The 20,561-nt window shown below is 50.8% G+C and overlaps 1 protein-coding gene across 2 annotated transcripts in view; it reads right to left on the reverse strand.

Moving 5' to 3' along the window:
• The window catches only part of PTCHD1 (patched domain containing 1), a 30,669-nt gene extending 14,095 nt beyond the window's left edge, over positions 1-16,574 (reverse strand). The window contains exons 1-3 of one of the 2 annotated variants that reach the window (XM_068687407.1): positions 16,031-16,169; positions 6,306-6,488; positions 4,246-4,906 (exon numbers count right to left, since the gene is read on the reverse strand). In XM_068687407.1, the coding sequence (XP_068543508.1) occupies positions 4,246-4,906; positions 6,306-6,380 (736 nt within the window). In that variant the 5' untranslated portion in view covers positions 6,381-6,488; positions 16,031-16,169. Of the gene's footprint in view, positions 1-4,245; positions 4,907-6,305; positions 6,489-16,030 lie in introns of both variants that reach the window. The other variant, XM_068687397.1, reaches the window with a different exon arrangement.
• Between the last annotated feature and the right edge of the window lie 3,987 nt (positions 16,575-20,561).

The raw sequence follows: 20,561 nt of genomic DNA on the forward strand, positions 1-20,561 counted from the left end.
GCGCCCCGCCTGCAGGAGGTGAAAAAGTCACCCCAAAACCTTGTTGGGGCAGCACCGCTGGTTGTTCAGTGGCTTATTTTGTTACACTTTTTTTTTTTTTTTGAGGAAACAGATATTTTTAAAGGATTGGCAGTTAAACAGCATTTAATGCATAAGGGAAACTTATGATGAATACATTAGCATCTGTGCCAGACCAAACATCTGTAGTTTTCAGCGGAGCAGGCAATAGGAAATCAGGTTTTTGATTCTGCTTTTCAGCTGACATGATAACTCAGCTATTTTAAATTCAGCTGAATTACGAAAAAATTATTTTTTTTGGTATATAATTCTTAGGGTCAAAAATGGATAGACTTATTGAAGCAAAGAATTCGACATTAACTTGGTGTGTGAGTACCTCTGCCCTTAAATGACTCGTTTACACGCTGCTAAATGCAGATGCTGATAGCTTTAAGGAACTGCCAAGGCATATGCTAATGCTAAATATGCCCACATGAACGGCGGGAGCCTGCCAAGTTTCACAGGCTGTGGGCTTCGCTCTCACACTAGAAGCACCTGTATAAACCCAGAGCTTGTGATGAGAGGTTCCCCGCTGGACTTCAGGAGATTTCCCCAGAGAAGAGGGAGGCGGCAGGCAGCGTGCCCTCTGCCCGCTGGCCTCTGTGGAGCAGGAAACCTGCAGCAGCACAAACATCACCCCTGCAGAGGCACCTGCTGGGCACATGCAGGCAGGCACCGGTGACTGAGCCACCGCCACTTAATGAGTTACCTTTCATCGGCTGAGCTACGGCAACCCGCCTTAATTAAAGAGGAAAAGAAATTAGGAGAAACTCGCCATGAAGGTGATTAAACCCAAAGCACGAGAGGTTTAAGCTAGTATGTCGTATTTAACAGGTGGGGTAGGCAAAAGATGTTCCTGTCTGCACTTACTCTGAGCTTGGGAGCGCAGCTTGGTAAGCTGTGCTAATTGAATTGCTTGTAATTGTCCCAGTGGCGCAAAAGCTAAGGAGGCCACATGTAGAGAGGCTGGCACCCTTCACTGCGGATTGCTTATTTTTGGAAATGGCTGGTGCTGAAGGGCTGTACAAGATGGATAAAATTGAGTAGTACAGAGCATGCTGAACTGAGTATTTTGCAGAGTATATTGCCTAACTGAGTATATGAACTGAGTATATTGCCTAAATTATTAGTACAGGCTTGTGACCGGATAAACTACCAGCTATTGAGAAAATAATTCCTGAAAATACGAAAAAATAGGCAATTGCAAAACATTGCTGACCGGCTTCAGTTAATGTATTTTGGAAAGGCGGTGGTGGTATCAGGAGGAACTTAATGAACAGGAGAAATGGTGTGACATAAAAGTGCTGTTGATTCAGCAAGGACAAGGGTAAACTTCAAAGCATTGGAATAATCGGTCATGCAAACAGGGTAGAATGTGACACGAATGGTCTGTGAATTGCCACATGCCACAAACCAGTCGTCAACCATTTCATACTGCTGAGAGAAGCGAATGTCATATGGGGATAGATGAACAGGAGTGCCATATGCGAGATGTGTGAAATAATCCTCCTACTCTACTCGGTGCTTGAAGCCTCAGCCCGAATCCCGCGCCCAGTTTTAGGCACTGCGCTCCGCGGAGGATGCCGAGCAGCTGCGAGCAGGAAGACTGCTGCAAGGCCAGCAAGCACCGCCAGGAAACCTGGGATGAAATGGAGGAGGACTGCACGAGTGAAAGTGGTCCCAAATACGTGAAGAAAATAAATTGCTTTCCAGATGCAGGGAATGAATAATGGCAGCTGAGCTGCAAAAGGGGAATTCGGGTTAGACGTGATGTATGCTGTAGTGGTAGCACAGTGAACCACAGCGGGAAGCGGCCCAAGGAGGAGGCAAAGTGCGGGGCGAGAAGGATCTGCAGGGGAAGACGTAATCTTTGTCCTGTGGCAGAGGTCAGACGATGTCTGGAGAGCCCCCCCCTGCTCCGTGGTGCTGACGAGGAGCTGAAAATCCTCAGCTGCTATAAACCAGGGAAACTTCATCAATGATTTATACCCGCATAGGGGCCTTGCCTGAAATGTGTCCAGCGTAAGCATTTTTTTCTGTGTAATTTTTGCTGTTAGGCATGAGATTATGAGTAATAGCTATTGGGCTACCCTGTTAGCCAGAAATCCTTTAGCTTTCTAAAGGTCAGTTAATCTATGATCTAATCTGATGGTCACTGAAATTAAGTGGAAGCATTTCAGCTGGCTGTAAGGGAACGTGGTTTGTGTCTCCAGCCTTCAGCTACCTTGAGCTAAACTGTCCTTTACAAGCGAAGCGATGTATAGGAATGAAACACGTTTTGAAATGCATGATGAATCTTTCTGTTGCACTGCAGGATAAAAAAAAGAAAAGCCCTGCTGTTCCAGCTATTTGCTGGTTTAAAGTAGCTCTCCTAAAAAAACTCCTGAACATCTTTAGTGCCTTCTGTTCACCTCTAGATGCCCCCACACCCTGGGAGACAATGCAGCTGGGGATGTTCCCTTATATATGGGGGACTCCCGTGAACATGGCTGCTCTGTCCTGGCTTGCTCGCCGTGAGAGCTGAGCTGCGTACCTGAAAATCACTTATTTAAGAGTGGAATACTTCAAGTAAGCATGACCAAAACCAACCAGAAAAAAAAAAAAAAAAGGAAAAAAGCAGAGTGAGCTATACAGTTCAGTAGTTAAAGGAGCACTAAAATAGAAGTGTGAAATTCTTCATAGTTATCCATAAGTCTTTAAGGATTTCAAGTCTCAGCATAGCCATTACTAGTGAATTCACAATTTGGAAGGTTGTCCCAGGAAGCAGATGCTTTGATCCCTAAAAAGAGCTAATATCTCATATTTCTGAGTCACTTTCCCCAGGTACTATCCTGTCCGCAGCTGGACTTTAGACTGTTTTTCTACTGTGACTACTCTTCTGTAACACATCTGGAAATCTCCCCCGCGTGCTTATATAAACTACTTAGTTTGAGGAAGAGATTTTTTTTAACACAGGCATAAGCATAAAAACCCACAAAAGAAAACAAAGAGTTGGGTCAGAATGCTAGCCTTCCTCTGACTCGGACTTCTTGTGCTGTTTCTTCTCTGGATTACGAGGCAGCTTAATTTTCATGGATGTCACCGGAAAACAAGAGTGACACGGTGCAGCCGATGCAGTGTAGCTGAACTCTCTTTGTCACTGAATATATTCTGCACGTTAGCTGGTAGTGCGATGCACTGAAGCATAGTCTTTAATTAAAGTGCAACAATACCACAGACATAGTACGGGCACGGAATGGGAACCTGGCGCTCGATATAAAAATAGCTGTGCCAAAACGTGTCGTATCACTACACAATGTGACTAAGTCAGTGGAGACACTCTTACACTTGAAATCTGAAGTATTACTGAGCACTGATTTTCAGCTGGGAAAGCTGTGATCGAATCAATGCATGTATTATTCTCCGCAAATGAATAACGCTGAGAACGAGGGCGCATTAAACACCTACAGTGCGCAGAGCTTTTCACGCTGTTTATGAACCAAACACAAACAGAGAGGCTGGGAGCTCCCCAGAGCTCCCTCTGCCTCCCGCGAGGCCCTCCTGCCTATCTGGCTATGACACCGGGGTTCCCCCCAGATGCCCCGAACCACCTCCACCGGTGCCTGCCCTCCTCTCCTCCTCCTCGCCGCCCTCAGGACAAACATCCCACAGCACAGTTGGGCCACAGCATGAGGCTCTCACACTGGGGCTGGAAGTGCTCCCTGCCCCAACTCAGCTACTTCCATGAGCAACACAACCCAGAACCCAGTGCCGCACGCATCCTGTGGGCAGGCGCCGGCCAAGCAGGGAGCAAAGCACCGCCCTGCTCTGCAGAGGAGCCAGCTCTCCAAAGGCCCTTTTGCTTTGCCTTGACCCGTGCAGAGGTCTCCTTCTAATGCTGGCCACCAAACCAAGGATCAAGGAACCACAGCAGCAGGGCTCCTCCCCTGCACTACGTGTGGCACCCGCGGGTACTTGGTGCTCAGCACCACGTGGGCATCGTATCACACAGCAGGGCACCGCGCACCACCAGGAACCCAGAAATAATCGTAACGTCCAGGCACGGTACAAGCTGCTTAGGAAATGAGCTGGCACAGCGCAGTGTTACAGGGAGCAGACACGGGGAGTCATGCAGTGATGCTTCTCCGCCGGCTGGGAAAGGCGTCAGGGAGGCACAAACACACAAAAGAGAGAGTAGGAGATAGTTACCTAACATGACGAAGGGGATCCCCAGGAAGGTGGAATTGTATTTCCCACCAGTGAGATTGATGATCCCAGCTGCAGTCAGGGTGGCAAGGGTCACGGTCAGCAATCCCAGCAGGCCAAGCCAGGGTTTGCTGCGGACACAATCCTGCATGGAGCAGCAGAGAATGGCCAAGGTGACCACAAGGACCAAGCTTGTGATCAGGTAGCGTTCTGACACCCTGCTCGTCTTCTGGAAATCCTCCTTCAGCGAAGAAGAAGTGAAAGGGTACATTTTGACTTTCCTGTTGGATTTCTGGAAAAGTTCAACAGTGTCACAAAAAATGGATTCCCACTTTTCTGCCACCATGTCATTCAAGGAGTTGATTGCCTGCAAGTAGTAGGTGAGCTGAATGGCTTCTGCAGACTTCACCCGGTCTTTGCTGTGCACAGTAACCCCACCAAGCTGATGCCCGTTATACACTTCCCTGCCATCCTTTAAGTGAGTAATCGGATAAGTGATTGCAAAATTAGTTCGATTAGAAGAACGAGCAGCCTTTAATTCCTCCAGCACATGCACTATGTCGTCCACTATGCATGTCTTGTCATTGTTCAGGATACATATATGGGCAAACGTGTAATTGAAACCAGGTCTTTGCACTTGGATCCTGGTCACAGCAGAGTGCAACTACAAGGGAAAGAGAAATCACAGACGTTATTCATCAGTCCATCCCGCCCAGCAGCAGCCAGAACAACAGCGGCTCGCGGCCTCCGTCCCTCTCCTATTCCATCTAGGCAACGGCAGTGAAAGTTCTGGTGCCTGCGGTATTAATGGCACGCTCAGCGCGAAAAAAAAAAAAAAAAAAAAAAAAAGGAAGCATGCATTAAGATAGCAGCCCGGCCATTCTCCCACGTCCCTTGCAGGTAGGTGAGATGACAGGGGTGGCGGCAGCCCGGCCAGGTTAGGGGACGCCGTCGCGCTGGTGCCCCCCAGGCTGCCTCTCCTCTTGCTCTGATGACCAGGACCGTTGGCACAGCTGGAGCATAGGTGCCAGTGTTGCTTAATTTGCTTGCTTTTTGCCTCCCTCCTTCCCCCATCAAACCCCCACCTGCTGGAAAGCGAGGAGTCACGGAGGAGACACCAGTTTTCTCCTCTCTCTGTTGATCAGAGGCCCTCCTTTCAGGGCCTGCAGGTTATCCCCGCTTATTGTTTGCTGTAGCAGCTTTTAGTGCAGACTCCTTTTTAAGTTGCTTTGTATCCTGATGAAATTTTCTACGAGCTCTGACCCACAGCACACTCAGTTATTTCTGAGCATCAGAAGGGCAGAAAAATTACACTCTCTTTTCAAAAAAGTACAGAAAAATCTTGCAACCCCTTCTCAATCCATTTTAGTTAATGCAGAAGAAACAAGACATCTAAAAGACAGTAAAGCAATAACCCTAACAGGCAGGGTTGCAGTATTTTTCAGAAGTAGAGAACTGAGTTTGCCAATGTCTTAGCAAAGTACCTACTAATTTTGGGGTATCTCCTTGTGAAACATACAGTCCTCATCCACCACTGCCACTGTTTAACTCCTGCTGTGCCACGCTCGCTGTGCAAAGAGCACCATGACCTCCCGTACAGGTGCTCTGCAGGCCAAGACCACATCACCCACCACAAGTCTGATCCTCAGCAGCTGTATGTCCTCCTCTATTCCCCTTTAGCAGGCACGGGGACACCCAAAAACCCCAGCGTAGGTGCCCCTGCATGCCACTGCTTCTGCTGCCTGGTGCCAGCACCAGCATTGCGTGAGGCTGGCAGCCCACACTCAGCACCACGTGTCCCCTGGGCTGGCCGAGGGGACTGGGAGCAGAGGTACAGGACCAGTCCATCCTCACACCTGGACGGCAGGAACCACAGGAGGAACAGCTCTGACTGCTCTTCCTTAGAGGGGGAATAGTAGTTTTCTGCCTTCATATTTCAAGCAAGACAAAGCAGATGGGCTACAGGGACATGATTCCCTTTTTTGTATTTGCATGTGCTGTTTCCCAGGGAGGACAGGAGGTTGTTGTACCAAGTAGAGAGGCTGGGATTAGGTGACATTTACTGGAATTAGCTCCTTCTGAAGAGAAACACTGGTTATAAAGCAGGAGATGGTGCACACCACAGCAGCACAGCTCATATACTCGTCTGGTGACAACGGATGACATGTCTAATACTCATGGCTCAGATCCTGCATCTGTTGAAGTTAAACAGTCGTGGTGACGCTTGTGTGCTATTTCAGACCTATCTGCAGAAAAAAAAAGAACCACCATTTAGATGATACTATGAATCTGGTTATTTTGTGATTACATTGCCTAATCTGTGATGGGTATAAATTTAATTAAGCCGCCTCCACTCCTCAGGATGATATGATGTCATATATGCAAAAAAATGCAAACTTCCTCCTATATTCTCAACATGTTTTTCTAGCAGCTTGGAGGTGTGTTTTTCCACATTTGAGCAGTTTTCATTTTCTACAGAAGAACAGTTCAGTATTAACAGTAGGAAGGTTTGAGCAATTAAATGAACTAATAAACCTTTTCCCAGCACTGGGAGAACACAATACCTTGCCATGGTGAGAAGGAAATTCTCCATCTTGCTGGGAGAACAAATAACTTCCTGTGCAACAGATTAGAGGCTCTTGCACAACTTTCCTCTTAAACAGAACATTAAAAGGTTTGCAAGAACATGCCAGAGAACTGAGCCTGTATGGGGAATTCTTCCCATCTTTCCAGTTTGTTCCTGCCAAGCTCTGCAAGAACTGTTTTGTGGTATGAATACAAAGGTATGTTGCTACAGGTTGGGGAAAATGCCCTAGCTTACTGAATCAAAGACAGATATCTGATTTTAAGCTTTTTTATTTTATTTTATTTTATTTTACAACAGCAGCTGCTGTATGTATTTCATTGACAACGGTTGTAAAACCAGATGTCATATAAAGTACAGCTGAGGACAACTAGGAGCAATAGAAGGAATTTACTGCCTGTGTTTTATTAACAATACAACAACGTCTGAAAGGATCCATCCGGTGACACAAAGCAGAAGAAGGGAAACTGTTGCATGAGTTTCATCAAACAGTGCGTGTTGCTATTTACCTGCTCTGCCTCGCCACTGCATTCGCTTCTTTCTACATCTGAAGCACTTTCTGTTAATATTTAGGTTATAAAAAAACCTTGTCTGTCACAGCTGCTACTTCATCTTCAGCAGAAGGCTAGAAGCTAAATGCCATCCCTAAAGTACTAATCACTTCTTGGAAATGATAATTTCGAGCTCAGGGTCCCGAGGTGCCGTGGTGGCCCTACAGCCTGCTGCACGCCCGTGCCTCTCTCTCCCACTCAGTCCCTGCACCCCATTGCCTCACTGCTGACTTCCCCCTGCCAAAACTGCATCCCCACGGCTCCTGGCTCTCCTGTGTCCTGGCCTGGAACCTGGGAAGCCCCAGGAACATGGGTTTGCTAGCAGGATGTGGCACAGCCTGCTGTCGGAGGGTGAAAACATCAGCATGGTAGGTTTTGAGTAGCAGGTGACTCTATTCTAAATGAATCCAGCAGATTCTCATTCACCCAACGGTTTTCTTCTCCTTACTGATGTTATTAGTAGAGAAGGGGGACTAAAAGAATACCAAAAGCTGCCTGAATAGTTTTTCTCGAATGGAGACACGTACTGCCTGCTCCTTGCTTGCAGCCTTTTGGGTTAGCCAGCAGTGCAAGTAACCACGAGGCAGCTCACGGCTCAAGTGCCAGAGCACTGCAGCATGAGAGCTGCACGGCATGCCTAAGCTCACAGTGGCAGGCACTGTTTTTGGCTGAAAGGGCTCAGTCATGAAACAACAACTTATACCTCTGCCTCTCCACTTTTGTTTCAACAGCGCCCATCCCTTGTGATTCCCATTTCCCTTCCAAAAATGGTGTTTCAGTGTGCCGCACAGCATGGCAGAGATTTCTGGAACAGTGTTTTCTCTTCAGCTGTTTGCACTCTTTAACACCTCAGCCCTGCTCTTTAAGTCCCATGCTTGCTGATCTGTTTACTTCAGACAGTGACGGTGGCTTCCACGCGGGGACGAATCCTCTCCTGCTGCCTGTGGGTGCAGGAAGCCCGGTGTGAAGGCCTTCCATTTGTACTGGGAGAAACCATTTGCTTCACGGCCCCAGCGTGCTGCGGCCGCAAAGGTTTCCTCAAGCTGTTTTTGGCTGCTGGTCCTGCTGGCTCTGCCGTATGGGCAGGAGGGCAGGCGCCGAGGCACAGAGCTGCCCGCTGGGCTCGACTTCGCTCTCCCGGGACGGCTTGACCCAGCATGGGGCCTGGCACGTCCCGCAGCAGGGACAGCAGAGCTGAGCCTGGAGGCGAGAAGCTGTACAGGGAGACGGACACTCAGTCTGACAAAGACAGCTTGCTTTTACTCCTCAGCCTGTGTAGGAGGATCCAGGGAGCCACAGGAGGGGGAGAGGAATGCCTCTAGCTCCGTCGTCTTGTTCAGAAGTCCGTCCTTTAACGCCAATGCGAGCACCCGCTGTCAGAGTTTGGTCGGCTCCATCAGGTGATGAGGAAGCCTGCAGCCTTCCCGCGAGGCAAACAGATCCCATCCCAGCAGGGAGGGGGCAGAAACTGCTGATTCATTTGCAAAACGTTCCAATCCCAGAAATCCTCTAAGGCCACGTTATGCAACCTGCTGCCCTGATCAGAGCCTGCCGGGGTCCCACTCCTCTCCTGGCAGGACAACAACTGAGGGAATGGCAGTGGCCAGTGGTGTCCCACACAGCCCCTGGCCAGGGAAGGTATGGGACACGTCGGCTTTACCAAGCTCCTATTTCTCATTTGTGGAAAGACAGACAGCTCGACCTCCCAGGAGCTGGGTCAGCCATGGGTTTTGATGTTTAGGGTGTGCACAGCTAGCTTGTGCTTACCATACAGGCTGTGGAAACGTGTTCGGTTTTGCTGCGGAGCAGTGATGTGCGGTGTTTTATAGGTGACATTACTCATCATAAGGACCCGACTACACTTTGTTGCTTGACATATAGTCGATGAATGGCCAACTAGATAAAACTAGCTAGGCATACGTATGTCTTCCCCTATCGCAAATGAGCTGGCACACAGAGACGTGTTTCACTCATGGCAGTAAGATCTTCACCACGCCATACTACATTGCCTTTGCTAATATTTGACTCAATTTAGTCTTTCAGTTGATGTCTGATGGTTCAAATTAAAGACGAGATTCCCTTTAGTCAGTGTTGCCACTCTTATTATTATTTTTTATTGTCATTTTCACTAAGTCTGGTGTTTCTCTGAGCCCTGAAGCAGTGTGATTTTTTTTTTTTGAGAATCTCAGCTTTCATTACATGAAGAAAAGTCTGATCTCACGGTTATGGAGGAGAACCCAGAAAGGCTCAAAAATAAAGCAAGGAGTGAACTCATTATGTATCACTGCTTCAAGTCTCAACACTGCTTTAGGCTCTGTATTGCTTTCTAGTTTTTCAGTCATAAGACAATGATTTTGAATGCAGGCTTCACTTTCACGTGAAGCTGGTTTATTCTTTGGGTAATTTTTACAGGTAACTTGTGCCAAAGAAAATGAAGAGAAGAAAAATCCTTTATTGGATTGCTGTAAATTTCTCCACTTTTTCTGTGATCTCAGTAATGTTTGTCATGTTCTATCTTTGTGGAGTGCTTTTTTATTCACTTTGAGAGCCTGCTTCAGTGAAAAAAGTAAAAGGGTTATAGGAGAGAAAAAGACTTACAGATCTCCCAGCCTAATTCACAAAAGAAAACACTGTGGGCTCAACAGACATGGGCAGAATTAAACCAGTAGAAATTTATTTTAACCAAAAGGTGTGGAGAAGGACAAGAAGGGAGCCTCTGAGCAGGACCAGGCCCTGAGGCCAGCCTAGGTACCTGGGTTCAGGACAGTGCTGGTGGGAACCTGCCTCCTGCCCAAGCCGTTCTGGCTGAAGGATGGCAGCTGCATGCACTAACAAGTCAGGAAGCCAGCAGATCCTAACAGCTTGGAAAATATTATAGCCGGACTCTTTTACTAGCAGTACTACAACCAGATTTCCCGAAAAGATGCTAAAATACTAGTTATGGAAGCTCTGTATTTTTACAACTATTTTTTCAGCTGTCCAAAACATGATGAATAGCATTTTCTCTAAACAATTTTCATGTAATTAAAATGTAAAAATTGTTTAAAACACAAGTCATCAACTGAGGAACAACAACTACTGCTCAAACATATATGCTGGCAGCTATGTGTGCATTTACTTTTCCATCTACCTTACTGATAATTGCTAGCTAAGAGTTTTCTTCTCTAATCTGAAGTGGAGAACCTTTCCTAACCAACGTGGTTTTAATTTTGACCAGCACCCTGGCAAATCCATCTGGATTTGTTTCACCGAGAGGAACACTGGTTCAGAGCGTGACTTTTCAGGCTGACTGCTCCTGGAGGAGACATGATGCGTGGGCTGCACAAGTCCAGTACGTGAAGCACGGCCAAGGACTCTGAGATCCATTTCTGATGATAGGTATAGAGAGGACGACTTCACTCTTGCTGCTGATGTCACATTAGATCCACCAGTGTCCTTCTCCACAGAGCTACTCTTCTCCATGAAGACCTTTTGGTCCTCACAGCGCCTCTCGGGGGGGACCGGGGACATGGTGCGAGCTCTTATGAAGGGCTCCTCTGGCAGCTGTGCGATGGGTGGCACCTACCTCACTGCAGAAAACCTCAAGAGCTACAAGTTCACAGCCTATCAAGTTCATCAGTGACTTAGCTCCTTGTCTTCTCTCCCAGCAGGAGCGAGGGGGTTCTCCGATACTCCCCAACTTCAGGGCTTTTTTTCAACTCACAGCTTTTGGGAAGCCTCAGCGTGGTTGCGCTAGCCGACCGCACCCCTGCAGCACTGCCTGGACCCTGGTGGCCGTGATGCATGGTGTCCCCTGAGCTCTGGTCCCTCCTCTGGAGGGGTGATAACCCCTCAAGGGAACCTGTCCCTCCCATGCTGTGCTGTGGGAGGCAGGGCCTGAAGCGACAGCCAGGCGTCTGGGGGCTGCCGCACGCGCCTCTCCGCGGCACACCGCTGGCCATCCCTCTTCCCTGGCTGTGCCCGGCTCTCACCTGCGTATCTTAATTCTCATCTGTTTTCGCATAAGATACGTTTTAGCCCTGCAGCATTGTGCTGCTATGACAACAGGCTTGCACTTCTGCTGCTTTCACACCCTTGTTTTTCTTGTATTAGGACTCTTCCCCTCGTCTTACAGCCTTGCTCTGAAGACATGACTTCATCCTTTTTTTTTTTTTTTTTTTTTTTTAGCAAAATGCACTATTTGTTTTGCTGACAATTTCTCTAGAAGCACTGTTAGTGCTGAAGCTATGCAGAGAAAGTGAAGACTACTACATACATTGCTAGATCCACAGCTGGCTGGCTGCCTCCAGGCCTTCTGAACTACCCGAAGTTTTAAAATGCATGGCTGGGTGCCTTACGCCAGTCAGAGCTGCACCAGCCCCAGCCTTCAGCTCTGCTACAGCCAGCACTGACTTCTACCAGCTTCGAAAACAATGGCTTCAGCGTGCCATGTTGCCACAGCAAAGCAATTAGAAAGACCACAAACACAGGAACATAAATATAGCTGGTTCCTCCACGAGTTTCCTCACACGTAGAAAATAAATGAGGAAATCTGGAAGGGCTGCGGACAGAGCATGCAGGCACACACATGGGCAGACATAGTAATTAGGGAGCAGAGAGAGGAAAAGAAACCCAAACAAGTATGAGGTCTGCAAAAATTTGAAGTTTGACCGTCTTGCTTTGCAATAATCAGAAGTTATGCACTGCTTAAATAAATGTGTATTTATACATGAATATTTTAGTATTTGCTTGCACGTGCAAATAGGCATTTAATCAGTGAACTAGATACATTGATGGCCAGTTCATAGGAGAGAGGCAATGTATAAGCACTGTCTGAAAACATGTAGTTAGGACAGTTTCTTTTAAAGAAATAAGCCTTCATCTACAGATTTTTGTCTAGGCAAACTGTGAATAAAACCCCTTTTAGTAAGGCATGTCACATTTCATTCCCTTTTCATCTCTGCATCATAAGTAGAGTTATTGCTAAAAAAAATATTAGCACTGTGTTAATGTTATAAACACAATAATATAAGAGAGTCTACCCTGCAAAAAAAAGAAAGCTTTCATTAAGAAAAAAAAAAGTCTATTGCAGTACAATGCAGTTAAATCGCTCTAATTACAGAGGAACTAAAAGGCTCAAAATGTCTCAAATCCTGGCTAACTCAGTATATGTTTTCAGGGCTTCAAAACATCTGGCTAGGTCCATGTTTCCAGCGAGTCTGTGTGCCTTCAACCTCCCAAGTTTCTAGCTGCAAGTGGAAATATCGCAATGAACTGGCAGGGGGCTGCTCTTACGCTATTTTTAGGCTGGATTCGAGGCTTAGATGAGCTGTACAGAATTTACACTAGCATTTGAACTTTTGCGCAATGGTCCACACCAAATATCCAAAATTATTTTTGTTTCTCCAAGCACTTCTTGGAAATACAAGGGTAAGAGCACACTTTCTTCAGCTGAGTGTTCATACTTCCTCTCTCTCTTTCTCTTGGCAGAGTGAAATCTTGGGGAAGAAAGAGGTCCTGCACTTGGACAGCCCTGGGCTCAGCTGTAGAGCAGGTGGAGCAGCAAGCATGAAGCCACCACTGCCCTCCAGCACATCCCAGCCCCAGGATGCATCTCCTCCATATCCGAGACTCTCTAGAGGCTTCTGTTGGACCATCCATTCCAGGTCATGTTTAGGTTTCTCCCCTTCCTCTCTTCTGCAGATGGCTAGGACAGTTGGAAACACAACGGATGGCAGGCACAGAAACACTGTAAGCATAGTGTTTCTATGCTTATAGTTCCTATTTACAGGGAGTTATGAGAACTATGGATGGAGATTTACTTTTATACAAACAAAAACGGGTACGCAGCATTGCCTCCAAGCCAGAACTGTGCTAGCAGGCAGCCACATGCCTCCCTGCTAATTAGCAGGAGAGACCTTCCGTGGAGCAGCTTGCGTGTCCAGCAAGAAGCGCTGCTGCCATGTGGGCAGCCAACGCCATGCTGGCACAGGCATGCTGTGCCCCACGGCTGCTCTTACTTGGGGAGTCCTGCCCAGGATCTGGGCCCTTCCCTAAATCTCTACCTGGCCAGCCAGCAGGGTGCTGCACAGCTGTGGCAGCTGACAGCTTCTCAGGCTGACGGCCTGCCCATAAGGAACTGCACTGAGCCAACCAGAGTATTTTAGAGAAACCACCACAGAAGTTATTGTAATAACCAATTCGTTAATTAGGATACTAGAGCGATTAACTTCTGACAGTGCCACTAAGCTCCAACTGCTCAGACCCCAAAACTGCATAACCCTTTTCCAGGGGGACAATAATGGAAGCTCACTTCTTCCTCTGCCGTAGCCAGAGAAAATCTCCTTCTCTTTCCCTGCCATGCGACCAGGGTAGCAGTAACAGTGAAGGCTCATTCCCCCCTCTCCGTGGCTGGTGATGTAGGATATGGCCAGCAAGGGAACCTAGAGAGGGTGCTGCAAGAGCAGCCGGTGCCCGCCTGGGGCTACCTTGGGTCTCCCATCCACCTGCGAGCGGGTGGAGATGCAGCAAGAGCCCTACGGGAGGAGCTGAGGCCTCTTCTACAGCAAAAACTCTTCCCTGGGGAGGTCATCCTTCCCCTGAAGGGGAAAGGTAGGTAAATGCTGCCAGGGGGGTTCTCTGCCCTGACTCCACCCCCACGGCAGCATTCAGAGGCGTGCAGGTGGGATTACCCCTGGTCCATCCGAGGAGCAGCACTGGCCAGCTTTGGGCTGGGGGTAGGGGGCACGCTGCAGATGCCTTCGCTCCTCTCTGCCCTCCGTGCAGCCGGATACGCATAGGAAAACCTTGATGGACACCTTTTCCCTTCCTCCTTCTCTCAGTGAGTCCTGCTGACACAGAATGATGTAGCCCTGCATCACCACCAGCATAACAATACTGGGAGCTGGGGGCTCTCCCTCCTGTTTCGCCGGGTTTCGACCCCACTGGGCCATCCACGAGGTTGGATGGGCAGCTGCCTCAGCCCGGCTCTGCCCGCACACAGAAAAACATTCAGGACAAAGGCCATAATCTGTTCTGCACAAGGCAAGCTGGAATTAATTAGATAAGTAAAGAGTTGGAAATAATGCATCAAATACGCCTGACAATGTCAGATTAACGGTATGAGTAAACAGTCAAATGGCAATGCTGTTCATTATCTCACTAAATGAAAAATAATCATCTTGTTGGCAAATTCTGTCTGTTAAAAATGAAGCAGCGTTAAACACTGACAGAACTTTCTAAGTTATAGCTCTTCTGCCGATATGATAAATCTTATGCAGAAGTTTGCTCGTGGAGGGATTCAGGGCAACGTTTATTTGTGTGTGGCTGCGCTATCGATAAAACTACAGATCTCTGGAGAAAGCAGTACAGCGAAAAAAATCCATTATCATTATTGTCCTGTGACTGAGTAAATGTGCATACAGTGGATGTGAATGCAGTCCACGGTACAGGAAAATGAAGGAACGAAAACCGTCTGTCTCTGGAGTTTTCTCGTTCGCCGGTACCGTTTCTGTGCCTGTGCTCAGCCAGCCTGTGCTCGTTAGATCTGTCTGCTGATTACCGCTGGGTAACACGTTAACGGCAAGGAAAGAGAAGCGGAAAATAGCGAGTGGCTCTGTGCTACAGTCCTGCATGTGGCTACGGTGGAAATAGAAGAGAAATAAATCCACTCTAGCAGTTATTTCCTTGTTTAGTAAAGAGTGACATCTCCCCAAAGTCTCTCACAACCGGTATATGCACCTTTTTTTTTTTTTTTTTGTCATTTGAGAGGAGACACTCCCTGCACTCCCTGAAGCTATTAAGAAGAATTAGCGTTGGCTTTTGCAGGGTCTGACAGCCTGACATTCAAGGAAAAAGGGGGGGGGGGGGGGGGGGGAAAGCCATGCCGAGCCTCTGGGGTTTCCGTAAAGCAACAGGGAAAACGTGCCGGGCTGAGCCAGCCACACCTCTGGCTCCCTGTGCGTGCTCGGTGCCCTTTCCCTCCGTGCACCCGACCCTCTTAACACCCGGTTTTAGCGTCCGTCCTCCTCGCTTCTCCTTCCCAACCCTTCCCAAAACTACTCCGGCGCAAGCTGGCGTGCCAGCTCGGGCACACGCAGGTTGCCGACATGTTATGGCACACGGTGCGCAGAGCCGTCCTGCCAGGTACTCGCACGCCCGGAGCCCTCCAAGTGCCACGGGGGGACACTGCCGGGGGAACTGGGGGGGGGCTGCGGTGCTCCTCACCTCCCCGAGCCACCCGCAGCGCCACGGGGGGCCGGGAGCGAGGCAGTGGGGGGTCTGCTGTGGGCGCTTTGCTCAGGGGCACGCTGCGATGGGGAGGGGTAGGAAGGGGATGTGGAGGGCTGGGAAGGGCTGGGAAGGGATGAGAAGGGAACGGGGAGGGATAGGAAGGGAAGAGAAGGGAAGGGAAGGGAAAGGAAGGGAAGGGGCTGCCCGCATGCAGCACCCCCAGAGCATCCCCGGCGCCCAAGTGCTCGGCAAGTTGGAGCGGGGCAGCGGTGCTGGTGGGCAGCAGCAGCCGGGGCGAGGCGAGGGGAGGCAGGAGCAGGCAAGAGGCGGCGGCCCCCGCTCCGCCGGGCTGGGAGCCGGGCTGGGAGCCGGGCCGGGCGTCCCAACTGTTGCGGGGGGCGGCGGGGAGGTGCGGGCACGGCGGGGGCCGGGGCGCGGTTACCTTGAGGATGAGATCGGTGTGGTGCTGGTCCAGCATGTTGGCCTTGCGGAAGGAGGTGATGATCACCCTGCCGTACCTCCCCGGCGTCTGCAGGTCGGAGTAGAGCCGGTGCTTGGAGCGGTTCACCGGGAAGAGGCTGTCCACCAGGTTCCTCTCGATCTTGGCCAGGCTGTGCGTGGGGGCCAGGAGGTGCTCCACGCTCTCCTCCACCTGGTAGCGGCTGAAGCTGGCGCCCAGCAGGATGGAGATGAGCACGGGCGCCGAGGCGAAGAACACCGGGTGGCTGGCGACGAAGTGGCCGAGCCGGGAGAAGGACGTCCCCAGCCCCCTGTGCAAGACCTGCCGCAACATCCTAGTGCGGAGGGCGCGCAGGAGGGCGAGCGCCGCGCCGGGGCCCCCGCGGCTCCCCCACGGCCCCCGCAAGACCATGGGGCAGCCCCGCCGGGCGCCGCCTCCCCGCCGGCCGCGGCTGCGGGGGGCCGGGGGCCGCCGCCGCCGCCGCCGCGGGTGCGTGCGAGCGGGGCGCGGGGGCGTGCGCGGGGCGCGGGGGCGCGCCCGCCTGCCTCCTGCGCGCGCGCGCCCGCGGGCCCCCGCCCCGCCCCGCCCCGCCCCGCCCCGCCCTGCCCCGCCCCGCCGCCGCCGCCGCCCTCCGGGGGGAAGGCGACGGCGACGAAGGGGCCGGGGCCGGCGCCGCTCCGCCGCTCCCCCGCTCCCCGCCCCCGCCGCGGAGTTTGCGCGGGGCCGCCCGCAGACTGCTGACTAATCCCCCCGCCGCCACCGCCACCGCCGCCGCTGCAGGCGGGCCGGGCACCCGCAGCCCTCCGCCGAGGGGCCGCGCTCCGGGGGCCCCGCCCCGCCCGCACCGGCACCGGCACCGCCACCGGCAGCGGCAGCGGCAGCGGCACCTCGCCCCGGGGGGGAACCGGGCTCGGGCTGTGCGGGAGGGCTCCGCGGGGGGCGCCGCACACGCCCGTGAGAGAGGCCGGGGGGCGTCGGGCAGGGCTGCTGCCGCCCGTCCCTGTGCTTGTGCGGAGCCCAGGCGGGGGTTTCACCAGCGCCGGGAAGTTTTTCAGCCCGGCAGCCCGTTCACCTGTTGCTGCCCGGAGCGGCAGCGGCTCCCCGCTTGGGCTGCACAGCCCCTTGCGGTTCGGGGGCGCCTGGCCCCAGCTGGTGTTTGGGCACGGGCGCTGCTTCGCCTCCTTGACATCGTTCCCGGCTCCTCGCTCGCAGCTGGGTCACGCAGGCTGAGTGCTAAACTCTGCCCGTGTTTCACCGCGGATCGCTCGGTGGAGCAGTGCCGAGTTGTGGCCAGCCGTGTCCCCGCTTCCCCCGATGCTGCTGGCTCGCCGTGCCCAAGGCCAGCACGCAGTCGGGAGGCTGCCCGCAGTGCCAGCCTGGCTCCCTCTTCCCCGCCGAGTCCGGGGATGCGGGTGTTTGTCGTGCCCAGATCAACCTAAGGAACGCATTTCATATGAATAAAATCAGAAGGAAGCGTCAGAGATGGAAACGGCAGCCGAGACACTGACAGCGGAGACGATTTGTCTCAAGTCTCCGCAAAGTTCAGCAGCAGACCAGGACACGGAGCCCAGGTCTCTCGTCTCCCTGCAGAGCTGTAGGCAGATGGAGCAGAGGCTGGCTTGTGTTACTGTTAGGGTGAAGCATCGGGATGTGCCTGGTGCCTTTTGTCATCAGCAACGAGCAAAGAGCTTTTGTCATTGCTACTGGCAGTGTCATTTGTGCTGGTATTTTTTTTTCTTTCCATTAAGCGATTTTTATTTTATCATTATTAAAAATGAAGGGGGCTATTAATTATTTCAGCAACCAGCCAGTGGCTGATTCGCGAGCCTTGCAGAGTACCTCAGTGAAACGGGTCTGAGGACCTGACGTTAGGCCCAGTTCTCAGCACGTTATGGTGGGGGAGCTGCAAGGAGGGGAGCAGCGGGGCCTCAGGTGCTACTCCATGACGAGCAAAGCCTGGCCGAGCAAAGTGCCACCCTCACTTGTAGGGGAAATCCCCAGCAACTGGAGCTCCTGGCAGCAGCCTGCAGGGCAGCGGCGTTCACCTGCTGGGTGACACCCAGCTCTGCGTGTCTCGTGGAGGAAATGGAGGGGAGGGCAGGATTTCTATCATGTTTGTGTGCTACTCTGCTACAGCCCTGAATGGCGCTTGGCAAAATAGATAATGATGTCTCATTGCTCCAGAGTGTTTCCAAAGTGAATTAAGGCAAGAATGATGGGGAGAGATGGCCGTACGATGAGGTGCAGATACTGGGAAGAGGGATAATAAGGGGGAGGACAATATGATTATGTCTTTTCAAAGTGAAGCCTCAGGGCAGCTACTTTGGGGGACAGAGTGTAAAAGGGAGATGGGGAAGACATGACTCAGAGAGATGGCATCTGTGCAGGGTTCAAGTCTGCTCTCAAGAGCAGACCTGTCCCCTGTGAAGCCCTGTTATCGCTCAGACCTGTGCAGAGACAGCCTTGACCCATGCCTGGGAGCTGTCAGGAAAGGAGAAGGCCAGACGGGTCCCGTTGGCTTAGCATGAGGCCAGGCTCTCACTGCTGGGGCTGAAAGGCTTGGGTAGGCTCCCCACAGCCTAGGCCACAGGGCTTTAGGTCTTTGCAAGCACCAGGAGGATGCTTTGAACAGCCAGGAACGAGCATCTGCTCCAGTCTTGTCACAATAGCAAATTTTTAAAATGAACGCAAGAGGAAGAAGTTGGCAAGGCTTTCTTTAAAATAACCCCTTCCTCCTACCTCCCCAAAAGGGGTCCTGTAAAAGCAAAAGCTGAGAAGCGAGGGAGGGGGAGGGTTTCTGGTGAGTGACTTCAGACGAGTGAGGAGGGCCTAGGGGAAAGGAAAGGTGGCAGGAGCATCTGGGATGGCTGTGGGAGGTATGCAGAAAATCAGGATTTTGCGTTGTTTAGTTAGGCATGAGGAACCAGAGAAGATATTTTAGGAGCGTCTGCATGGGCTTTAGTGCTGTGAACGGGGAATGATTTTTGCAAGAGAGCACTGAGCAACTTGTGATGCAGGTTCCAGCTGGAGTTTGGAGAGAATGAGGTTACCCACAGTGAGGAGATGGGTAGCAAAGACTTTTTTTGTTTTTGGAAAGGAACTATAAAAAGACTTCCAAGGAGAGTTTAATAATTATGGCCAGATTCTTAAGGAATGAAAACATTTTTCACTGAAGTTCTTTGTGTTAAGTTCATTTGTACCTGCTGAAAGCCTGGCTGGTGATGTGCAAAGCCGGTCTGCTTTGTGCCGAGGGATCAAAGTAACATGTGGCTGGGGAAAGCAGTAGTTGTCATTGCATCACCCAACCGTGCTCGGCTCTGTATTGCTTGGCCTTAGGCCTGGGACCTGGGCCAATGCCAATTAAGTTGGTGAGGGCACAGACAAGGTTAATGATAAAGTTAATCTCCCAGTGCTGATTTGTGAGAGAACCTCAGAACTGGTAGCTTGAGTTTGCAGTGAACAGAAGAGCGGAGCAGAAGCTCTCCTCGTTTCCAAGCTGGGCCCCATTGCAATTAGGAGGATTATCCAAAAGAATCGATCTTTGCACTGATAAATGCACTTCTACCGCAAAGATAGTGATTTGCTTATACCAAACAGGGCATTACAGAAGCAGCCATGGGAAATCATAAATTGGTGTTAGTGCAATTAATAGTTTACATTTAATCACATCAACCTGTGCCATGACTTGCCTACAGCTGGAAGGAGGCAGCAAGGGAGAGCCCTGGACTGGGAGACAAGGTGATTTTTAAACCCTGCAACCAGAGAAAGACAAAATGATCACATCAGAATTTTTGGCATGCGTGTTCCCCCTCAGAACAAGTTCGAGGGGGCCATCCAGACAATGGCTGCCTTGTTAACCCAACGTACAAACAACAAAACCAAGGGGTGGCCACGCATTTTGCCCCCTGCACCCACGGATTTCATTGCCACGATTCAAGATGGCTGATCTCTTGCCTTCTGAAACAGGCTACTGCCAAAATCAGCCCTGCTGAAATTCTTCCTTTTGCGTTCGTGAGCCCCTAGTGTTCGCCAAACGGAAGGGAAAAAGGTGAAGATGAAGTACAAAGGGCTGTACATGCCCTTTGCATTGCACTCCCCAGTGTCCTGATGTTCTGCCACCCGTGACAGGGCGTACCTGTGCTAACTGGGCTTGCTAATGCAGATCCTGGGAGAGAAGTCACAGGAACTGGGAGATCTTTTTGCATCAGCTAAAAGGAAAGAGATCCACCCTCCTGGTGCTGCATGACAACATCTCCTTTTTGCAGCCTGTCCTGTAGAATGCAAATAGGTAAATGCTCTTTGCTGGCCTGTTCCTCCTACTAGACACGGAGACATATAAAAAGAATGTAAATCACCAAGAAATACTTTGACAGCTGGCACCTGATTCTTTCCCGAGTGCCCTGATGGTCACTCTTCGGCAGCTCTTTGCTGATTCATGAAGACTGCTAAGAGAAAGTGTGTGTGACTTATCTTTTATAGACAGCAATAAAAAAGGGAAGTGCCCTGTGTGGCT

Source organism: Anas acuta, chromosome 1 (genome assembly GCF_963932015.1).
Source record: "Anas acuta chromosome 1, bAnaAcu1.1, whole genome shotgun sequence".
NCBI lineage: Eukaryota > Metazoa > Chordata > Aves > Anseriformes > Anatidae > Anas > Anas acuta.